Genomic DNA, 24,432 nt, shown 5'->3' on the forward strand with positions numbered 1-24,432 from the left:
TTGTATAATAATTTTTAAAGTTATTAGTGCTCCTGAGCAAGTTTATGTGTTTAACAATCATTTTTAATTTATGACCATAAATACTCACATAGGAGGTCGCTGCTCAAAGTCACTGCACTGAATCCTTTGTGAATGGTGACTCATGTACTGTCTCCTCTTTGTGAGTTCTTTCACTCCACTTGAGAAGTTCAAACCATTTTAAAAGTTGCTTTGAGGGCATGAAGGATCCGTTTTTCCTATACTGGGAACAAGTTAATGAGATAAATATTTTTGTGAATCAATATAGGCTTATGCAGGATGAGCATACCCGTGGTAAGAAGGACTGAAACAGATTTCAGTGGCAGATGCAGCTCAGACTACAAATGATTACGTAATTTCTCATTAAAAAAAATGCTGAGTTCATATGACTGCCAAAGCTCATGGATTTAATTGCTAACATTGTGCAGACAAACATTCCAATTGAATACCTCGCTTAAATACTCATATTCTGCACACAGGTGGGAGGAGAGGGGTGGAAAAAACTGAGAGGTAAAGGAGTGTTTTCCCTTTTTTTCCTAGAAAAGGGACACCCCCACACACACACAGAAAGCCAAGAAACTGCATTTGAAGTTAGACTCATGAGAACAAATCCTTTGGTTTTTATTTTTATAGCCAACAAAAAAAATCTGTTGTAGGATTAGAATAGTTGTGGCAAAAATCTTTTAATATAGGACTCATTCTCAGTGTTCTTATGTAGCAATCAAAGATGAAGATTTAGTTCCCTGCTCTCTTTCAGCGTAGGATTGCTCATATTCTTCTCTCTTCTATTTTAAAGTACTTCAATAACAGGACTCCTGGGACTTCCTATTCTGCATCCTAGCAGGATTTATTTTCTAATTACCTTGACTTGCTATTCCATTTCCCCTCTACTTTTGTCATACTTACTGGGATGACCCTTACTGTTTTCCAAAATTATGAACAGCAAGGTGCTTCTCACCATGTTAATTTATTACTTTCTTATGCAAAGGAGTTTGAGCTGAGCTTTGCTGCCTTCTGTCAGCTGCCTGACTGCTGCAAACCTGCTCCTCTGTATCTAGAAATAGCCTAAGGAAGAATTTGGTTCAGTCCTTTTAAGGTCCTCAGGCCCCAAACTCACAGAAAGTGCCAAGAGTGACATGGACAGAGCCTGAGAGTCCTGAGCTCGGAAGGGAACCCTTTCCTTGCTTCTGTTCTCTGAAATCTTGCCAAACTGTTGACATATTTCTGTTATCAGCAAGGCTACAACTGCATGCAGTGTGTGGTCACAGCCCCAGAGATGGGCCAGCAATTTCCAGTCCCCTTACAGCATTCACAGGCTCATTTTTGGATACTGCTGCAGACTCTTATTTGGTTGCAGGTCCAGTTAAGCCCCTGACACCTGTTATCTCATAATTTTGTCTCAAAATCACTCATCTGCATTTAATCATCCTCAAGGTCATTGTATTTTCAGATCACAGAATCGTTTAGGTTGGAAAAGACCTTTAAGGTCGTCAAGTCCAGTCATAAACTTGGCACAGCCAACTCCCCCCCTTGACCATGACCCTACATCTACACATCTACACACCTTTTAAAGCACCACATCTACACATCTTTTAAGTACCTCAGGGGATGGTGACTCAACCACTTCCCTGGGCAGCCTGTTCAGTGCTTGACAGCCCTTTCAAAGAAGAAAGTTTTCCTAAGGTCCAAACTAAACCTCCCCTGGTACAACTTGAGGCCATAACTTTTGTCCTGTCACTTGTTACCTGGGGAGTGGAAACTGGTCCCCACCTCACCCCAACCTATTTTCAGGTAGTTGTAGAGAGGGATAAGGTGCCCCCTGAGTCTCCTTCTCTCCCAGCTAAACAATCCCAGCTCCCTCAGCTGCTCCTCTCTCTATATATTTATTCTCCACTATGTTTCTTGCCGACGCTCCAGCACCTCAGTGGGTTTTTTTGTAGTCAACTTCTGTAAGTGTCCCTGTGCCATTTCTCTCTCTTCCCTGGTGTTTACCAAAACTCCCAGGTCCCTAGAATGTTCACACCAACACCCCCAGGCACAGACTCTCCAGCAGCTCCCATTTTGTGCAGGACTCAGGTTCCAGTGACCAAAGACCCCTTGCACTTGTGTCCTTGAGTGTCCTTGTGTACTCCAGCTCCTCATTTGACAAACTTGCTAAGCAGTTCTGGGGATCCCACAGACTTTTATTGGAATTCTGCTACTCCTAAAATAATGTCCTGAAACTACCAGGCCAGTTTTCAGTACCTGTAGCAATGTTCATGTTCCAACTGCACCATGTGAGACTCACAGAGTTAAGCTGAGAGGACACTCCCTTTCCCATTAACTATTACAGTGTTTATTTGTGCTAAACACAAATCCAGACTAGTACTCTCCTTCCTCTGCACCACACAATTGTTTCCCAGGATTTATGGCCAGCACGTGACCTTCTAAAAGGGAAAGCACTGAGGGTGCAGGTGAATGAAAGGCATTTGGTTCACAGGTTCTTTCTTTTTTATTTGTTTTCTGATTTTACTCTGGTCTAAATCAGACCACAACCAATGATTTCTGAATTCTGAAAGTTATGCAGATTCCTGGACTGCTTAATGAACCTGGTAGTCTTAGAGTTTGTCTCTGGGGAGACCTCAGGTGAACCCCATAGAATCATAGAATTGACTGGGTTGGAAAAGACCTCCGAGATCATCAAGTCCAACCCTTGGGCCAACTCCAGTCCCTTTACCAGATCATGGCACTCAGTGCCACGGCCAATCCATGGGTGTCCAAGGCTGGAAACCTGCACCATCTAACATCCCTGTGAAAGGTAATTGCCCTTAGCAAAGATTCATCTAATCTCAGATGTTGTGAACAAAGAAACTGTGGCTCGACAGAACGTTGTTGCCTGGAGTGCCCTGGGCCCACTGACTGGGCTGTGAGCAGGGTGGAGGAGCAGTCAATCAAAAGGTTAAAGGCTGTTCACTGGTGTAATTGTTCCTGTTCATCAGGTGTAGGATGTTGCTTAGAATCATAGAATCATAGAATGGATTGGGTTGGAAAAGACCTCCGAGATCATCAAGTCCAACCCTTGGTCCAACTCCAGTCCCTTTACCAGATCATGGCACTCAGTGCCACGGCCAAGCTCACCTTAAAAACCTTCAGGGATGGGGAATCCACCCCCTCTCTGGGCAGCCCATTCCAATGCCTGAGCACTCTCTCTGCAAAGAATTTTTTCTGCTCTCCAACTTCAATTTCCCCTGGCAGAGCTTGAGCCCATCGTGCCCCCTTGTCCTATTGCTGAGTGCCTGGGAGAAGAGACCAACCCCCACCTGGCCAGAACTTCCCTTCAGGCAGTTCCAGACAGTGCTGAGGTCACCTCTGAGCCTCCTCTTCTCCAGGCTGAACACCCCCAGCTCCCTCAGCCTCTCCCCACAGCACTTGTGCTCCAGGCCCTTTACCAGTCTCGTTGCTCTTCTCTGGACTCACTCCAGCACCTCAATATCCTTTCTGAACTGAGGGGCCCAGAACTGAACACAACAAGGTGTGGCCTCCCCAAGGCAGAGTCCAGGGGAAGGATCACTTGTGTGCCTAAAGCAGGAAGACTCTTCCCTGTTGAAAGAACTGCCCACAGAGAGCTGTAGTGTGTAAGAAAACAATACATAGAGTGTTCTAGTGCTTTTAAAACCCAGCCAGAGCCCTGGCCAACAGCATTGGGTGTGACTCTGCACTGCTGTAAACTGATGAGTGCAGGTTGTGCCAGGCCCTGGGTTTCTCCACTGGTTAGGAGCTATTTGTCTTTCACATTCCTCTCCATTTGCCCTGCCCCTGAGTTTACATTTCAAAATAAACCCTCAAATGACTAAAGTGGCAATTTGTCATGTGGGGTTATGGTTAGGTCTTCCTTGGTTTTTTTCCCACAAAGGACAAAATTGCCACAGCTGATATTGGCTGTCAGATTGAGAATTTTTGTGCTATCTAAGAGGAATAAAAGCCAAATACCAATTAAGTCACTTTGGAAGCACACAAATGTGTCTAAGCTTCTGAGCTGATGAAGCTGACCAGACAGTTCTGCAGATTTGTCTCTCTTGTGTCATAGTCCTGCTGTGGCACAGCAGGGAGTTGAAGTGGCAAACCCTGTACTGTTGACCAACAAATCCAACACTTATTATACCACTATGTTGAAGATTTACAGTCTAAGAAAACTAGGCCATAATAAATTAATGTCTCTCTGTAGTTAGGTAGGAGGAGAGCTTTGAACCCTGAAAATACCAGAATAGTAGAGGGGCATAAATGTAGTGACCTCAGAGAAAAATCTCACTGATGATCTCTACTGCCAAGCAGAAAATGCTTGCAGAGGAAATATGGGATTAAGGTGTCGTTGGTTGTACTGCAGTTTGAAGAGGAAAACTGTGGTACTAAATGTGAAACACTTTGTAAAGAGAGATGAAGAGAGGCAGTGCTAAAAGAACAGTTTGCTGCCAAGAAAAGCTGATGGTACAGAAATAATAATAAAATAGTGCTATGGAAATAATAATGAAAAAAATCCATAATAATTTGAGGAACCCAGATTCAATATTGTGACATTCAGAGTTACCAACTAGCTTGGATTCACATCTAGAAAAAAAAACAACACTTTCTCTATACTCTAACAAACAGGTTATTCATCAGCCTAATCTGAACATTGATGCTATCCAGATTGTGAATCCACAGCTACAAGAAAAAATACAGGCCTTTCTTAAACCACATATATACAAAAAAAAAAAGGATGAACTTAAATTTTAAAGTCTTAAAATGCAAAATATGGGAAATTACAGTTAATCTAAAACTATATCAGTTCTAGAGTCATAGCCACTCATGGCAGAAATGCATCTTGCTGGTGACCACTGAGGGTCCCAGTGTCTTATTCCTGTAGACACAGGATGGGATTCTGCCCATCAGCTTTATCTGTCAGGGTAGGAATGTTGTGTAAGACCTTTCTAGACTCTCTTTACAGTAATGGGCAGCACCTCCAGAGTCCATTTCTTCACACCTATTAATGTCTTCTAACATATAGTCTTGTAACATCTATTAATAGGGGGAAAGAATCCTCTGGGGTGTCTCCTTCTTCATTTACAGCAGAGGGAATCAAATCTCAGCTGAGAGCAGATGCTCCCCTTTGAAATTGTTAGAACTGAGTGTGTCAGAGTCTATCCATGACATCTTCCATCCCTTGAAAGGATGAAATGTGGGATGGGACTGTAGCAGGCTCTTTGCAGAGATAATGGCTGTGTCCACATTAGTGTTTTAGCTCACACTGGGACTGTATTTCTTCTTCCAATTAGCCCCATTTACAGTGTCATGATTTGCATTATGGAGCAGCTTTAGGACGTACAAAATGGGTGTATTTCTGGTGGAGTTAAATGGAAGATACACTCCCAGACAGTGTCCTTAAACCATAATTTACAGCTAGTCCTGAAGAGCCCCCCAAAGTGTAGGGTGGGAATGTCAGGGCCTCAACACCAACTGTTTTGCTGCAGAGAATCATTCCTGTTGGGCTGCACTACCTGCCCACACACACAGAGACACCTGATTCAAACCAGCTCCATGTTTCCAACAGCCCCTGAAAAACACAGTGTAAGTTTGATGGAGGTTTTGAGCTGACAGGGAAAGGTAACAGAATTGTACACTGTGGAATAAAGGTGGTAGAAATGCTCTTTGGGTTGCAGCTGAGTAAAATGAAGGGGCTGCTGATCCCAAGTGCTCTCAGTCTCTTTTACTGCTCCTACACCAAAGGTTGCACCCTCAGTTAGCATAAATTAAAAGGGTATTTGTTCTCTTGCCATGTTTTTGTCATAGCAGGTCAGGTTGGTTTAAACTCTCTAATAGTGAGGTCTGAAATTTGTTGCCACCCCTCAACATAAAATACCTTCAGTAAACAATCTCATGCCTCAAAATCATGTAAGATTAGTTTAAAAATACATAAAATGGGATTAGCTCAGTTGGTTAAAACTTGGTTGTAACAATGCCAAGGTCATGGGTTCAATCCCCTGTGTTGGCCATTGACTGAAGAGTTGGACTCGATGATCCTTGTGGGTCCCTTCCAGCTCAGAATAATGAATAAGACTTTTTAAAGCTGTATTTTTATTTACCTGCTGGGATTTGTGCCTTTGTGATTCATGCTGGCAAGTTTCTGGACATCAGTGGTCCTGAGGAAACACCCATTTTCTCAAATTAAAGCTGAGATTTTCAAGTAATCACTGGCTCAAGCAGTCAAAGTTAAAGCCGGACACTCAGAGTGACTTCACAGGCAGCTCTCAAAAATCACAAAACCTGAAAGGTATTCAGATTTAAAAAGACAATCTGGTTTTAATCATTATTTAAAAAGGACAAAGTCATAATAGGAATTGTTTCTGATGTTTCTAAGTTATGCCCATGTTGCATTTTTAAACATTTCAGCAAAACTGATATTATAGTAGGAATTGTGTTTATACAGAGACTCTTAAATTTCTGCTAAGCAACTGTGCTGTGTCTTAAATGACAAGAAATTTTATCTAGCACATGCCAGAGGCGTGCTGGAGATTTTTCCAACTGCTCTGATCCATCTCCTTGAACTCATTTTTTCTTAGACATACAGTACAGACAAAAATTTTATTAACTGTCAGCTGTTTTAATATTCACTGCAATAAAGAGATTATTCTTCTAGAACCCTCAGTACAACTGTTTCTGCATTGTAAAGCCAAACAAGACTGATTACTGCCAGAGTTAATGAGCCTTTCTATACCCATCTGCCATATACACTGTAATTCATCTGCAGTTTAATCACTAACTAAAAATTTAGAACTGAGACAGGACTCAATTAAGTGACTCCTTGCAGGGCTGTGTTCCTGTGTCCACCCTTACACAGAGACTGGGAGGACAAGGAGCTTGCACAAGTGCCAAGGGAATGATTCCTCTGAGCTGTTTTTCTTAGCAATACCTATTTCACCTTTAAAACTTGCACAGGGCATTTTTTCTGTTAAATTAAGTCAGTCCACTACATTTTTATCAAGATTCATTGCACAGATTAAGTCCTGTGTTCCAAGAGACACAAATTCTGTCTGTACCCCTGACAGAAAATCCTCAGTAAGTGGCTGGGAGTTTTTCTAGGAGGAATAGGAGGAGGTGTGGGTCATTCAGAAAAATGTTTGACCCTGATTTTGCCTGCTTGTCTGTAGATATCAAAGAGTTCTACAAAGTAAAACAAAGCTATATTGACATAATTTCATATCTGGGAAATGGAGGAAAGCCAACACAGCTTTTCTGAAGCCTGAGGACAGTTTGGTGGGAGAGCTGCAAAGAGAACCCCCCATTTCTGGACTCCCACTCCTGTGCCCTGTGCACAGAAATGTGCTGCCTCCCAGTGCTGTCTGGATACACCAGGAATCTGTGGAGCTGTATTTTTAGCCCTGATATTCTCTTTGGCTGGAACTGGGCCATGAAGATTCACAGTAAGTGAAGGACTGTAAATACCCCTTAGACTTCATGGGAGGAAAACTGGCATAATATCAAAGCAGAAAAAGCACTTTGTTAAATTTCAGTTTTGTTAACTACTGTCATACTTGAAAGATTTCCCTGGAAAATAAGAAAGGACAGAGCAGCTGCAGCATGTTGTAAACAAGCAAAAATTAGGAAAAAAAAAAAGGATTTCTGCAGACTTTATCATGTTATGGCAACAAAATCAGATTTTAAGAACTACAAATCATGGAGGTTTCAGGGCTTTTTCAGACTTAATGACTTAATGCTGGTCATTAAGTCATCAGCAAAAATTGTCTTCATTTTCTAGGTATACTTTGAATATTTGTTTCCTCCCAACCCACTTTGTTGTAGAAGAAGATGAAATATCCCCGTGTATTTCAGATGCATTTCTCAAATTTACACTACCACTAAAATATTAAAGCTCCACAGGTGGATCAAAACCCTGTTCAAAATGCAGAACCCCTTTTTGTCATGTTTTTGAAGTGCCTTTTGACCTGTGATAATCCATATCAGAAATGCTTATTTTAAGATGGTATAAATTCTGTAATGCTGAGGTCTTGGGGAAGGGTGAAAAGAAAGACCCTACAGATGACAGGCATCCAGCAGGATGTATGTGCACATCATCTTGTGCTTGTCATGACAGCATTAACCCTCAGGAACAAGAGCATTAGTTGTCTCCAGAAATCACAGAAGCCCAATAAAGAAGTAGCTCAGGAAAAGCTGAGAAAAATGAAGAGTTCTGCTACATCCTGAGTGATCACAGAATCATAGAATGGATTGGGTTGGAAAAGACCTCTGAGATCATCAAGTCCAACCCTTGGTCCAACTCCAGTCCCTTTACCAGATCATGGCACTCAGTGCCACGGCCAATCTCAGTTTAAAAAACCTCCAGGGATGGGGAATCCACCCCCTCTCTGGGCAGCCCATTCCAATGCCTGAGCACTCTCTCTGCAAAGAATTTTTTTCTGCTCTCCAACTTCAATTTCCCCTGGCAGAGCTTGAGCCCATCGTGCCCCCTTGTCCTATTGCTGAGTGCCTGGGAGAAGAGACCAACCCCCACCTGGCCAGAACTTCCCTTCAGGCAGTTCCAGACAGTGCTGAGGTCACCTCTGAGCCTCCTCTTCTCCAGGCTAAACACCCCCAGCTCCCTCAGCCTCTCCCCACAGCACTTGTGCTCCAGTCCCTTCTCCAGCCTCGTTGCTCTTCTCTGGCCCTGCTCCAGCACCTCAATCTCTTTCCTGAACTGCTGTTCAAGGGAAGAGACCCAGAATGGTGCACTGTGGTGGGACACGGGATGGGTTCTGTGAACTTCTGCAATGTTACAGTGCTGCAAAAGGCACAGCAGTTGTTTTGCTCCTGAACTGATGATTCCATGTCCCTCAATCCTCTGTTTCCCAAGTGGAAGAATTTTCCCCAGTGAGTTAGTGCTCTAAATCAGGTTTTTCTGAGACACTGGGCTGGTGTGATTAGCATTCCCTTTGCACAGGAAAGAGCTGGGATAGCTTCTGCTTTCATTCTGCTTTCCTCTTCGCTCCAGACACTGTTCCTTCCACTCAGCACTCATTCCCCTGGACACCACTCGCTTCTGATTAACCCAGGGGAATTTCCCCAACCCATGGCTTGCAGGCAGTATGTTCCCTGTGAAATCCTCCCACTTTACTTGCAGCCAAAGGAAATTAAAACATTAAAACATACCAATAGGGAAAGCTCAATTTGATACTGCCTTCAGTGTATTACTTTCTCAGTCTTGTTGCCAGATGATAAGAGACCACTAACAAGTAGTTTGTGTTTCTTACAGAAAGAACAACTTGGTTAATAATATGAAAAACTCAAGCAATGTAGAGAGTTTCAAGAAGTTCCAGGGATGCCAGATGAAAAATAAAAGCATTCCTCTAACTCTGAGCCATGGGGTCTGTGTGGTTCTGAACCTGGGCAGCATGTGAAAACACAGCCAGTGCTGAGCACGATTTCTGCTGCAACACATTATTAATACTTAATGTCTGTGCATTTTATTGCTGCAAGCAGAGGAGAGTAATTAAATTGTTACTGTCATGTAGAAATTTATGATGACCTTTCTTTCCAACTGCTAAATAAGTGGGCAGGGAGGACACCATTAAACCACAGGGTGTTTTTGGACCACCCATTGCTAACAGCAGTGTCTTCTTTTATTTTTTTCTTTTATTTTTCTTCCTAGAATGAAGTTCAAGTGCTTCTCAAGCCAATATCAGAGAAGATTCAGGAAATCCAGAACTTCAGAGAAAGGAACAGAGGGAGTGAAATGTTCAACCACCTGTCAGCAGTCAGTGAGAGCATACCTGCCCTGGGGTGGATAGCAGTGGTGAGTGACCCCTGGGGTGGTTGGGAGGGCTGGGAACATTTCTGGATGCTGCAGCCCAGGGGAGTTCCAAATCTTGCAGAGCTCTGCAGTCTCATCTGTATAGAAGGTAATAAACCTAATATGTCAGGGAAGGTGTCTGACTAATGTTTTACTTCCTTTCTCCTTCTGTTGTTCCCTCCTGCCATGGGTTGATGGTCCCAGTCTCCTAAACCAGGCCCTTACGTCAAGGAGATGAACGATGCTGCCACCTTTTATACTAACAGGGTATTAAAGGACTACAAGAACAGGTATGTTGCCAAGCCCCAGTGTCCACTAGCCAGAGAACAGAGAATAACCACACCAGTAGGGCTCACAAAGCCATCACAGAAAGTATTTTGTGAACTAAAAAGCATTTGATAGAACCTGCTTGCAGCAGTGTAGTTTCCCCTCCTCACTCTGACCTGCAGCACGTTGCAGTGAGAATGGCAGCAGCACTAGCACTGCTGGTTTTCACTCCCTGCACATTTTGAGATTGTATTCAATTTTCTGCCATTCTGGCATCAAAAACTTACATGCACATCCATATTTACATAGCAATGTGTGGCTGGCCCAGCTGCTGCATGTCCTTGTCTCTTCTGTGCTCTCACACTGTGGCTGTTCTTGTTCTTTGCTTGAAAATGTGTGTTCAGGTGGCAGACCAAATTCCACAGCTCCTCATTTGACTTCTCTTTGTACCACTGCACTGTTCATAAAGAGCACAAGGAATTCACAGGAAAACAGTCCATGAATGATATCTGTGAGTTGATGGACAAAGAGGAAAAATACAGGTTCTTCTTTAAAAAGCCATGTATAAATCCTGTTGATTTGGTACTTTGGAAGGCCAGACATTGGCTCTTGATTTTTATGTCCCAGTGAAGAGCAGTATTTGCTATTGAGATTTTCTTCTTTAGTAAGGAAAACTTTGTAAATATTAAAATCTTTTGTATATATTTATAATATAAAAATATATATCATTGCTATGTATAAATTTAATTTTATATATATTATATATTATTCCTGAAGCCTTAGGTCACCTGCTGAAGGTGGTACCTACTGGAGTGACTGATGATTTTTATAGCACAGCCTTAGTACTTACACTGAAGAAAAAAAATTCTCATGTAATAGTATAAATAGAGTCTATTATTTGGAGCACATTATTTAGGTATTTAGTTCCTTCTTTAATATGGAATCCTGTTCCTGTTTTTGACTGAATCAGACCACAGTGTCTTCCAAAGTGTGGAAGGCTCTGCCTTGACTTCAGAAGGCTTTGGGTTAAACCTGTTGACCCAGATCCTCCATATTATTAAGGATCAAACTCCAAAGGAACAATAAATAGAAGGTAGACACACAAATCCTTGTAAGCATCCAGTCCATAACCATCACTATTCAGTAATAATTCCTCATAACTGAGGACTCCAACAGTTTCTCTCTCTCTCCATATTTCTTGTTTCCATTTGCAGTCCCATTGGAAGAATAATGATAATGATTCTAGAGCCAACTTGTGACTTACACTTTAAAAATTCTTGATGTATAAATATTTCAGTCTGATGACTGTCACACAGTCCAGCATTACCCTGGCCACATTTGAACTTGGAAGCCAGACTATCTTAAAGAACCTGTGGATATTTAGTTTTCCACAGTTCAGCCCCCTGGAACTGAGTCTGGGCACCTGCTGCACAGCTCAGGACACTTTGAGTGCTTCTTGGTGGCTGAGCAGAATGATGACACACCCTCCCAGCAGGAAGCACTCCCTCCTAGAGCATCCTTTGGATTTGTTGGTCCTCTGGAAGGATCTAGAAGCTTCCCAGTGTAGGAGGCCTCTGTATCTGCAGCACTGGGCTGGCTGCTACCTGATCTGTTGGGTTTTACCTGCTTTAAGCAAGAGTGGCAATGATTTCTGATTCTAATTCCATTCCCAAATATAAATGTTGTCCCTGGTTTTGCAGTGACACACGCCACGTTGATTGGGTGAAGTCGTATCTGAACATCTGGTCGGAGCTTCAAGCTTATATCAAAGAGCATCACACCACAGGGCTCACCTGGAGTAAAACTGTGAGTCCTCCTCCTTTCTTCAACCATAAAATGCCAGTGAACCCATCTGACTTTTAATGCAGGTCTTTAGCTCAGGAAAGATAAATATCTAGGCCAGGAACAGAAGTCACAGTGCATGGACTTCCCAACCAACCAGTAAAATTTTGAAAGGTGGGTGGAGATGTGTCAGGCCACTGTGGTGCAGGTTTGGAGGAAGAGGAAATAATTATTTGGGATGATTATAGTGATAACCCTCAGCTGCACAGGGTGAGGAGAGGCAAACACAGTTCTCCATGCCTGCTGCAGAGGGCAGGAACAAAAACAAACTTGAAGGATATGTCAGCCTAAAGGAAAACCAGGGAAACATGGCAGGGAAAGGAAAAGAATGGTGGGAAGGATCTGAACAGAGAGATTTAATAACAGGGAAAAGAAACACAAGGGATACATAACAATTGATTACTACATAGATAGATAGCTTCATACTACTGTGTTATTAGACATACAGAAATAATTCCTGAAAGAAAAGAGAGAGAGTAAATACAACAATGCCTTATTGCTCATGTTCTTTATACAAACTTCCTCTGTGTGTTACATCTGAGGTGCATAGAAAGATGATAGTAATGGATATTTTTCTCTAAGTATAAAGATGAACAATTAATTTTCTGTTGGGTATAAATGTAACAGTTTATGTCCACTGTCTACACTGATGCACTGTTCTATATTATTCTAATTATGTCCTCATGTTTATTATCAGGATAGGAGAATTGCTGAAGTGTATTAAAAATTTAATCAGCCAGCTCTTTGCTGACATCATCTCCTAAACTTACTGCAGACTTGCACATGCAGCTTTTCACAGCAGATTTATAATTTCTTCTGTGTATGCAAATATTAGTATTATTATTTTTAATTGAATGACTATTCAAAGGACTGATGTAGGCCACCATTTAATCCCCACACCAAACAATTTTAATAACTCAGAACATAGGAAAGTGAAGTAGAGCTTTCAGATTATCTTTGATGTCCCTCCCAACCCAAACCATTCAATGATTTCTTTTCCTTGTCTAATTTAAAAATCATTAGCTCTTCTCACATTCACCATTTGTAATAGAGTATGATGTAGCAAGTGTGAAATCTTGTACTAAATAAAGAATTATGTTTAATATTTTAAATTTTTATACAAAAACCTCCAATATCCTGTTAGCTGAGAAAAATCTGGGACAAATTTAATGTTGTTAATACAGAGGAAGAATAATCTTAATTTTTAATAGAACTTTACAAGTATGGAAGTCATGTTATAAGGTAAAGGTTTATTACAGCCTTTTGATCAAACAGGAGTTCTCAGTGCTGTTGATTTCTGGTAATTTAATTCAGAAGTGGAGCTGTTGCACATTATATTTGATTGGTCTTAAAACCAGTATCTCTGCCATCACTTATTTATATTTCCCTCTCTTCAGCTGTGCAAGAAATTGCTGCATACAAATCTAAGTCTGACTTTTTATCCATATTAAGCACAGTTTCCTGCCATCATTCCATCATGAGTGATGAGCCCATCTTTGGATATCCATCCCTCAGATCTGGAAGTTTTATGGCTCATTTAAATTATCATTTGTATTATGTCAGTCTGAAAAATTAAATTGTAAACACATTTTTATGGATGTATTTTTTTTAAGGTTTTATTTAGTGTGAGTGTAATGAAATTAGAATCCAGTAAGTTAACAGGTTGTTTAAATGGCTCGTTTTTAAAATTGAAATATTTCTGTGAGGGTTGGTAACAAATACATTCAAGCAAGGAGTGAGTTACTCAAGTGATACTTTCATTTTGTTATACATTTTGAAGTGAGAATTGAAGTCACAGATTCACACTGTGAGAAGTTAAGCATAAAGGTCTGCAGAATCAGGGTCTAGACAGAAATCTGATATATATAAAAGCTGTAGATAGACTCCAGCCACAGTTGTTAATTGTTGCACACAGCAGCTTCCACTGACATGCATAAAAAGAAAAAAGGAAAAAGCAGTAGTTTGGCAAGATGTTAACAAAGTGGAACATTTATGAAAGGAAGACATTGATGCAGAAATGGTTTTTTATATAGAGGGGGAGAGAAAGAGAGAAACTTCTGGTGCTGTGTAAGTACAGATTTAAAAGTATATTATACCAATATACTCTTCGTATCTGCAGAAGTCAACAAAGCGATGCTTGGCGTTTCTATAAAAGCCTTCTAAGTAGCATTCTTGGATATTTCTAAAGAGACTAAAGAGTCAGGAAGAATATTAAGCACTGCTTTTCTCAGGGCTGTATCCTTACAGCCTGACCTGCAGCAGAACCCCAGGAGCATCAGCCTGATCAGACTGTGCTTGGGTTTCCCAAAGGAAGGGACAGGAGTTTTTAAGGGCAGTGTCCCTTTGACCCAGAGGTGCTGCAGACTGTGGTGTGCACATTTCTGGCTGTGCTCCATGGCAGTGCCACAGAGCTGTGCCATTTCCAGCCCCCCTAGACCCCTCCATCAGGGCAGCTGCAGCCAACCTTGGCACAGATCACTGCTGTATAAAGTGTCCCTGGCACTGAGCACTGCTGGGCAAAGACAAAGAAATGTCTGAATAAATTACACGACAGACACTAAAGCAGGTGCAAAAGGTTGAATAGTGGCCAAGCAGTCAGGTCTGACAGGAACAGCCACCTCTATCTGCTCTGTAAGAAGTTTGTGATAAAAACAGATGCTTACAGATTTTGGGATCTAATACAGATCTCTCTCCTTATTCATAGAATCACAGAATCATAGAATCGACTGGGTTGGAAAAGACCTCTGAGATCATCAAGTCCAACCCTTGGTCCAACTCCAGTCCCTTTACCAGATCATGGCACTCAGTGCCACGGCCAAGCTCAGCTGAAAAACCTCCAGGGATGGGGAATCCACCCCCTCTCTGGGCAGCCCATTCCAATCCCTGAGCACTCTCTCTGCAAAGAATATTCACCTTGGCTCTGGTTCTGCCAAGATGTGTGACTATATTTTACTTCTTAAGGGCATCCCATTGAAATGTGTGGGACTTATGAGGAAAAAGCCAAACAATGGTGTAGTTAAGGATCTTTAGACCTTTGTGTGTCTGAGCCTGTCTTGCTACTCATGTGCAGTGTGGTACAAAACTGGGCCCTATGTAAATTGTAGGCATTTAAAGGCATGATGGATGTGGTTAAGATATTTGTTGGTACTCACAGAAGAAAAGTACATATTTAAAGTAGGTATGTTTGTGAGCAGGATCATCCCAGGCAGGCAAAATGTTCCATATCTTTTCACCATGATCTGAAATAGTAATTTTCATTAATTGCTTGTGCATATGTCAGAGGAAAAAATGCTTGTCAGTGGAAGTCTGATGGATCTACAGCATTTCCTTAAAAGTGTAATTTTGTAGCTCAGTACTTTGAATGTGAAATGGCTTCTGCCTCATCCACCCTGTGGTGAGTGGCTGTTCACTGTACTCTCTGCATCTCAGTTTAGCCATCCTGACAACATGAACAACAGCAATTACCAGTCTGTTGGAGATTTGTTTTAATTTGGTGCCAAGTATGACATTCTCAGATGTCAGTGAGTCTTACAGAAAAACTGTTGCTATAATGAAATGTTTCAAGTGGCCAGGGCAGATCTTACCTGTGCAGTAATTGTCATTTTTGCTTGCTGCAAGTTACTGTCTTTAATGTGCCACCCACAGCTGCAACAGTGCCCTGTCTTTTTTCAGTTCTTACTGATAAACAGCCAGTCCCTTCTTTGCTTTTTTTTTTGCCAAAAGAAGGGATTCTACCCTCCACTTTTTTTTTTGGTGGCGCAAAGAAATGAACAGCTGTAATATAAGCTCACAAAAATAATACAAAGTTTGTTTGCAGCAAGAACTGCATGAATAATCTGGGGGAAGTGAAACTTCTCCTATTTCTGCAGGTTAAATTTGCATCAAGAAAACAACCAGCAACAATGAGAGGTTGCTGCAGTTTTCCATCCCTCAAATATGTGTAAAGAAACAAATCTTACTGAAGGATCATTGTCTTGGATCTTTCAGCTGCAGGTGGATCTGTAGTTTACTTTTCCTTCTTTGTATACAACAGTAATTTAGGACAAATTTTACCAGTAGTTTATTTACACACAGGAAATATTTACAAACTAGCAGTGAATTTCATTACAGTGTTCAGTTTCCAGTACAGACTATCACTCAAGTGATGAGTGAAATCCTTCCCCCTTTAAAAATCAAAACAGCTTGGGAGGAATTCTGCACATCTTTACAAGCAGTTGAGATTTATTTAAATCCTATTTCCACTGAAACCAATATAGTATATTCAAGTCATTTTTTTCCTGAAATATAATTTTTTTTAAAACATTTATGGGTCATTAGGTAGTACTCTTAAGAACATTCTTTAAAAGCTGAAATTCTCCACAGGCTCCACACTGAGAAGCACCATCATAATTCCTACATTACCCTGATTGAGTGCCATTATAGTCGTCTCAGTGCAGACTTTGGCCATTTCATTCTTGTCTGAAATAATCACCTCCAGACATTTTCTTATAAAATGGCCCTGCCTCTCTCCTGTTCTATCAAAACATTCTCCTGTAATATATCATCTCTCTCCACACTGAGGTGGACAAGCTGCAAAAGAGCAACTTCTGCAGGCAAAAGCCTCCTGATGTCTGTGTGGTGTCTCTTCTGTGCTGTGTTTAGTTTGACCTCCTTACCGAGCAGCCACAGCCTGAGCCACTTCACTGAAGCTGCAGGTCAGAACTGCAGTGCCCAACTCCAGCCAAAGCTGCAGGCCCAGAGGCCTCTCAGATAAAGCAAAGGCAGCACAGAGACACTGAGTTAAGTGCCTGGATCTCGGATGAGATGTTGGTATTTTCAGAGTGCTCAATTTTTCTCAGTCACAGCCTTTTCTCTCCTTTTCTACATTCTTACTATTCCTTTTCCTACCCTTCATTTTCCCTATTTTCCTTATACTTTTTTGTTGAAAAAATTGCATTCTTTAATTGCAAGTGTTTTATTCCTCAGGGAATAGGCATTATTCTGGTTTTTGGTACCTGTCAATTAAAAACTGGCCATCCTGGCAACTCTAGAACATTTACCTCTTTGGTGGAGGCTGCCTCAGTCACATCCCTGTCCCTTTGAAAGGAAGTTGGCTAAAACTTGGCTGTAATAATGCCAAGGTCATGAGTTCAATCCCCTGTGTGGGCCATTGAGTTGGACTTGATGATCCTTGTGGGTCCCTTCCAACTCAGAACAGTCTGTGAATCTCTCACTAGTCTGTCTGTGAAGTAGTTTTACTCTCTTATTCCAATAATGGCTACAAATACTTGTCTTTGCTGTATCAGTGCTGTTCTCTTAACACTTGTGACCAAACACCTCTCAGACATGTTAAGGGAGGACCTGGCAGAGGTTGTTTGACAACAGCTGTCAAATGCAGCCTGACCTGTAACATGATGCAGCCCAGTCCAAGTGCAAAAGGGAAAGGAAAAGGAAAATTGGAAGTGTGCAAAATGGACAAACAAGGAAAAGGTGCCTCTATTAAAACTTTACTATCTTGCTAAAGGGATTGGTCTTCTTTTTAGCTGAATTTTTATGTAAGAGATGGTTGAACCTGCCTGTTGGAGCACGTTACTTGTTGGCAATTTCAGTACCATACAGTTCTCAAATGATTTAGGAGATTATTGCTGTGTAAAACATTTCTGGTTGGGTACCTCTGAATTGTAAACATCATTTTAAACCCTGAACAGGTGACAAACAGCACAAGTGTATTACAGGGGCCTTCAAAGTTTGAAAACTCCACCGATAAATAATTCTGCTGAGAGCCTGTAACAACAAAAGAACCAGCCCAAGTTTTTGTTGTTTTGTGTTTTAACTCACCAGTATTATAGGTCCTGTAAATCAGCTGTTTCATCCAGTAATTGCACATCTCAGGGCAGCATAACCCTTTGCAGACAGGTGGCTTAAATACAGTAGGTAATAGAACTGTTGTGCTAAGCTACTTTTACATAAAAAACACCTTACCAAGAGCTCTGTGCCCCTGAGTCACCATCCACCTGTTCCCAGAGCTTGATATGTGATATTTTGAGCTTCATGATTCTTGTCTTTGGCTGTGCATATGTATGGAAAGAACAATACAGAATGCTGTAATCATTTTAGGTGTGAAACCAGGATTACTGTAAAGGGGGAGAAAACAGGGATATCTTTGGGTGTTTCTGTTGGTTTGGTTTTTTGGTTTTTTTTTTTTGAGAAGAATGCATTCCTCATTAGGACTCCTGTTTATCTGCTGCCATGAAAAGAAGGTTTTTCAATAAATTAAGGTAGGGATTTCATGACCTCTGTCTAAGCCACCTGTTGCCTCAGCTGCAAAGAGATATTTATCTCTTAATAGGAATGGCTAATAAAATAGGTACTATATATTCTACACGTGCATATAAATTTTTTATGTGAGTAAAATCAACCATTGCAGCTACAAGGAGTGCATGTTCATTCAGATGCTGCACAGCAGGTTCCCACCACAAGGACTTTGTTCCCTCTGGTTTCTGAGATGCACTGAAAGCTGGATAAGCACAGAGGAACATCAGGGCTGTTTGTACAGGGTCTGGCTGGTCAGCCCCTCGTGTGCCCAGAGATACAACCTCTCCCTAGGCCCCCTTGCTGCTACAACACTATAAATTTAGTAACAGTGACATGGAAGGCTAACCCAGGGAGCTGTTCAGCAAGAATAGCTCAGGAAATAGCAACATCTGCAATAAGACATGAAAAGAAACTCTGAGTCTCTCAGTAGCTGGGTTCAGATGTAAAGACACGTCAGGCTGCCACCAAAAATTAGTGACAGTCTGGCATCCAGAGCACTTGTGTTATGTATGAACAGCATTTTATTTCTCTGACAAGTCTGGCTGATGTCCTGTGCTCCAGGGCAAGGAAACCTGTAGGAGAAATGTGCTTAACAAGGCCCAGCTTCTCAGCAGCAAAGGGCTTTGTTCAGCTCTACTGTAATTTCAGGGGAATTAAATGAGATTCAAGATAGGTGGATTTCAACCTGCCAGCTGGCTCAACATTCTTTCTTCCAGTGAGCCAGACAGGTAGCCAGCATGGAGAAAAAAGGAGAGTGAGTCACCCATCTGCCAGTTGTACAAGATAAAGGTAGAAATACAACATACTCTGAGGCTGTGCCACAACCCTGCCAACCCTTTTACAGTGATAACAAGGCATTTATCAGACCCAGGTCCCTGAGCAGCTTCAGGCACTGTCTCCAGAGGAGGATGTTGTGCCACAGTCAGTGGGAGGCCACTGGGTCTCCCTTCAGATGGCTCAAGACCATCCAGCAAGGAGGGAGCAGTTCCTGACCCATTTTTGTCACCCCACTCAGAGTGTGATTTAGTTGGGAGCTGAAGACAAGTTTGGTTTTTTTTTCCCCTGGGAGGAAATTTCTGGAATATTTCATCCCCTACAGAGCTCTTACTGTATGGTCATAGGACCCACATCTTCTGTTCTTGATAGGCCCTTACTTAGAGAATTCGATTTTTCCCCGTTTCAGAGAGCCCCAAGAGTAAGTTTTAAAGCACGCTCAGTTTGCTGTGATGCAGGTTATTTCTCTGCTACATTTTCAGAAGGTAAGGCTGACACTATCTGTTCCCCTGGGAGCTCTTAAAAGGGATGTATTTCTAAATGATGGAAAAATCATAGAATCATAGAATGGATTGGGTTGGAAAAGATGTCTGAGATCATCAAGTCCAACCCTTGGTCCAACTCCAGTCCCTTTACCAGATCATGGCACTCAGTGCCACGGCCAAGCTCAGTTGAAAAACCTCCAGGGATGGGGAATCCACCCCCTCTCTGGGCAGCCCATTCCAATGCCTGAGCACTCTCTCTGCAAAGAATTTCTTCCTGATATCCAACCTAAACCTCCCCTGGCAGAGCTTGAGCCCATCGTGCCCCCTTGTCCTATTGCTGAGTGCCTGGGAGAAGAGACTAACCCCCACCTGGCCAGAACTTCCCTTCAGGGAGTTCCAGACAGTGCTGAGGTCACCTCTGAGCCTCCTCTTCTCCAGGCTAAACACCCCCAGCTCCCTCAGCCTCTCCCCACAGCACTTGTGCTCCAGTCCCTTCTCCAGCCTTGTTGCTCTTCTCTGGCCTCGCTCCAGCCCCTCAATCTCTTTCCTGAACTGAGAGGCCCAGACCACACCAACCTGTTGATGGGAACAGGGGGCTATCAGTGTAACTCCATGTGGTGTGTACAGACCCCACAGCACTGAGAGCAGCAGCTGTTACCGAGGCAAACAGCTGAAATAAAAGAGGAAGGCAGGCGGCTTGCAAATAACCTCCTTTGCTGGTCCAAATGGCTCTTACCACTCTTTGTGCAAAGACACACTGTTGTTAACATCTGCTTGAAGCTAATCTGGGGAGCTGTTTGCAAATAGCAAAGCTGGTAAGCACCTGCTGCTTTAGGATAGATGAACTTTTGTGGGCATGCAACGTGCTGGTTTATTCCAGGCAGCTCTCACAAACATCACCCTGTACAGAACAGAAATGAATGGACTTTGTGAAGGGCACTTGAGTTGAAATTCAATAGGACTGTACACAAGTCTTGCCAGATACCAGAACAGTTGAAGAGCCTGGTTCAGAAATATTCTAGAACCTGAGGGTCTAAATGGTCTTAGAAGGGTGACTGAGGAAAGCAAAGTAATTGCCAGTGACTCAGGTTGGTAACTTGGAGGTTAATGTATTAATAGAGATCAAAACTAATTAAAAAATTAAATTCCTGGAACCATTTCACTGGGTTGATTTTAAAGCAGTCCTTTACATCAGCATATATAAGTGCAGCACAGGTCCCATCTTCCTGGCATGCAAGGAATGCAAGAAACTGTTTTCTGTCTTTCCTGTTCACTTTTGTGCTTTCTGCCCCCTGAGCCACTCTTCCCACAGAGAATTTCACCTCATTTGAATGTTTGTTTGATTTCAGTTAGGCAAATCAAAGTGGCAAAGAAAAGAAGAGCCAGAGTAAGACTGAGCCCCTCTTTACAGCAAGTCTCTGCCAAGGGAAATTGAAGTTGGAGATCAGAAAAAAATTCTTTGCAGAGAGAATGCTCAGGCATTGGAATGGGCTGCCCAGAGAGGGGGTGGATTCCCCATCCCTGGAGGTTTTTCAACTGAGATTGCCCATAGCACTGAGTGCCATGATCTGGTAAAGGGACGGAGTTGGACCAAGGGTTGGACTTGATGATCTCGGAGGTCTTTTCCAACCCAATCCATTCTATGATTCTATGATTCTGTATGGCTCCTCATTAGTGAGACTTGCCTGTCTTTTCCATGCCTGTTTCAGTGGGAGATGGTCCTGCTGGATGTGTCCATGCTGTAAGATGGAATATCAGCACTGGAGCAGTCAGTTCCTCCCTGTATTTTAGTGACCTTTTTTTCCTTTGATTTGTCCTTCAATTTTGCCCAGCCTAAAGTATGACTGAAACTTTTTGCAGTTTCCAGAGCAGCCACAGATGTTCAGACATAGTAAAAAATACCATGATTTGATGTCTGTAGCTGGAGCTCAGGTCATAAGCTAGACAGGAATTTGTCATGCAGGAGAAAAGTTAACAGCCAAGTTTTGGTCCTTATTTCTGTGACAGCACAAAATTAAGACAAAAAATAGGAAGAGTATCTGAAACTCAGGTGTTGCAAGACCTTCTGACAGCTTCTGTGTTCCTAATTAGATCTGACTTAAAGTCTTGTGAGCTCAGTGGAGGAAACCACTGACTCTGATGGAGGGGCCAGGCTTGTAAAGAAAAGAGGAGGCAGATGGGCAGCACGAGTTCAATGAGTAAATTTTGTTCTCTTACTTTTGAAACCCACTTAAAGCACTAGAAGGTCTTTGCTTCTCAGGTGAAGCATGGAGATTTTTGACCAGACTTGTTTTTTCATCAGTAGTGCTCTGCAAGGGAAAGGGGCTCTCTGTTTCCCAGTTCTTTTCTTACCTCTTCTTCTTAAAAGTAACTAACGAAATTTCCAGTCATACAGAACCACATCCAAATTTAGTTGTTGTATTTAATATCCTTCCTTTTGTCTGTACTTTCCCAAGACAGTTCTTTGAGAGTTCTGGGAGAGAGATTATGCACTTTCACAAATCTGATTTCCTCTGAGTTTTCTGCCCATCTCACCTACATGGATATTCCCACACTTTAGTTGCCATTTGGGAATCAGCAGCATCATTTGAGCCTGGAGTCTCCTGCATGATCTGTGGTGGACTTTGGTTTGACAATTTAAGCAGAGAGATTGGCAGAGTGACCCCCCTCTCTGTGTTGTGTGCAGAATACCCAGACAACTTCCAGATCTTTTTTTCCTCTAATACATCTTTGTGGCCTTTGCAGAATTTAGTTGGTGTTAATTCCAAATGAATATGTGAGTCTCACATGGAAAATCCCAGCACTGTATTTGTGCAGGTGGAAGCAATAAGGTATGTTTGAGAAATCAGATGTCAGCCTGGAGTTTAGGAAAGCAGATCTTTATCTCAGACTCAAAGTTATTACCACTACTGCTCTTATCTCCTTCCCTAAAGCATATGTAATTTATTACTGCATGTTCACACTGTGCACAGTGAGTGCCATTTCTGGCTACCCAAATATTTTACAAAGCCCCACAAATGCCATGTTCATAATTCTGGATAACCAGGACACAGTGGATTCAGTTGCTATGGTTGCAGGCAACAGAAAGGGAAGATCTGTATTGCACCTCAGGCAGCAGCAACTGATTGTGCCACTAAATCCACTTACATTCTTTTTTTTAGTTATAATAATTCACATTTCTGCTGACTCTGCTGCAGATAACTACAGGCATTAGCAGGGGCAGATAAACTGAGGGCCCAGTGAAGAAGTTGTCCCCAGCCTAAACCAGTAACCTTTAACTAGGAAGTTTGTAAGCAGAAACACTCTGAGTTAAATGCTTCCATAGAATGTCTCTAAATTATAATTGATGCTAAGAGGAGATTATTCTCATTTCTTCACATTTGTTCAAAAAAAATTTAGTAGCATAGAAAAGAGCTTATTCCCTTAGGAGATCTTGGTTCCTTTTTTTTTTAAGTATGTCTGAAGTGTAAATAAAAAAGAGCCCTTTTCCCATTATCTGTTTGGGATTACAGGCCAGAACAGTTTAGTTTTTGAAGAATAGCTGCAGGTCTCACTCTTGTGAGATGCATAAAGCAGACAGACACTTTGCTGTTTCAGTTTAGCAGAAAGCAGAAGGAGTAATATCATAAATGGTTAAAAATATCCTCTGAGGCCAGCTCAGCAATATCTATTTCAAGTATGGATTACCAGGGATGCACTTTTAATAACCTGTATCTCTTAACAAAGGTAGCCAGTTAGAGAAGCTGTGACCCTGTAACTCACTGTGCTTTTCCCATTGTATCTGCCCACAATGTCTGTACAACCAGTTAAATTCATCAGAACAAACCTAATTTTCTCAATGGTTCTTTGAAAAGTCCCTCCTGTGCTGCAGAGAGGTGGGATCAGAGTGACACTCAGTGGTAAGACAGAAAAAGTGATCCTTAGATTCTGTCTAACATCTATTATTAGCATGATAGGGTATTATTACAAAATTTTAATCAGATCATTACTACTATTTTCCATCTTTTTGATACTATTCTACATAGGCATTATAATTCAGAACAAAACATTTGATTATGCAAACTGAAAGATTGTATTAGTTACTTTGCCAAGACCCCCTTCATTCATAACTTGTGTGCTGTGATATCCTGCAACCGAAAAAATAGGAAAAAATAATTTGATAAATTGAACTAGAAATTCAAATACTGAATTTCAGAATCAAGAGCCTTGAGGCACCACAGTTTTACATTCTGTGGTATTTGAATCTTTGCAGATGACTTGAACAGTTCAAAGAATAACACTTCATATCTTGCATATAATTTAGCATGTTCCATATGTATGAGTGACAGTTCATGACCTTCCCAGTTACTTGTGTTAGATCAAAACATTTTCTGTATGTTCTGAATCCACCCCAAGATATGGTTAACTGAATTTGGTATCTGGAAAAAAAAGGACATTTTCCCTTTTATGTAAGTGAACACTGGAATAATTATGGGATCTTTACTAGTAAAGACTTTTAACATCAGTCTTGACAAGAATAAATTATGGAATGAATTGTGGAATCTGTACTAGTAAAGATTTTTAATATCAGTCTTGAGAAGAATAAGTTATGGAATGAATTGTGGAGTCTTTACTAGTAAAGATTTTTAATATCAGTCTTGACAAGCATTTGACACAAATACAGGCACTCAGCAATAGGACAAGGGGGCACGATGGGCTCAAGCTCTGCCAGGGGAAATTGAAGTTGGAGAGCAGAAAAAAATTCTTTGCAGAGAGAGTGCTCAGGCTTTGGAATGGGCTGCCCAGAGAGGGGGTGGATTCCAGATCCCTGGAGGTTTTTCAGCTGAGATTGGTCATGGCACTGAGTGCCATGATCTGGTAAAGGGACTGGAGTTGGACCAAGGGTTGGACTTGATGATCTCGAGGTCTTTTCCAACCCAATCCATTCTATGAATCTATGATCCTACTTTAGGT

At 41.7% G+C, this 24,432-nt stretch overlaps 1 protein-coding gene across 4 annotated transcripts in view; it reads left to right on the top strand.

Moving 5' to 3' along the window:
- The window catches only part of CAP2 (cyclase associated actin cytoskeleton regulatory protein 2), a 67,235-nt gene that overhangs the window by 33,764 nt on the left and 9,039 nt on the right, over window positions 1–24,432 (top strand). For all 4 annotated transcript variants that reach the window (XM_071553227.1, XM_071553228.1, XM_071553230.1 and 1 more), the window contains exons 5-7: window positions 9,677–9,820; window positions 10,022–10,107; window positions 11,785–11,890. In XM_071553227.1, the coding sequence (XP_071409328.1) occupies window positions 9,677–9,820; window positions 10,022–10,107; window positions 11,785–11,890 (336 nt within the window). The remainder of the gene's footprint in view (window positions 1–9,676; window positions 9,821–10,021; window positions 10,108–11,784; window positions 11,891–24,432) is intronic.

The sequence above is a fragment of the Pithys albifrons genome, chromosome 4 (assembly GCF_047495875.1).
Source record: "Pithys albifrons albifrons isolate INPA30051 chromosome 4, PitAlb_v1, whole genome shotgun sequence".
Classification (NCBI taxonomy): Eukaryota; Metazoa; Chordata; class Aves; order Passeriformes; family Thamnophilidae; genus Pithys; species Pithys albifrons.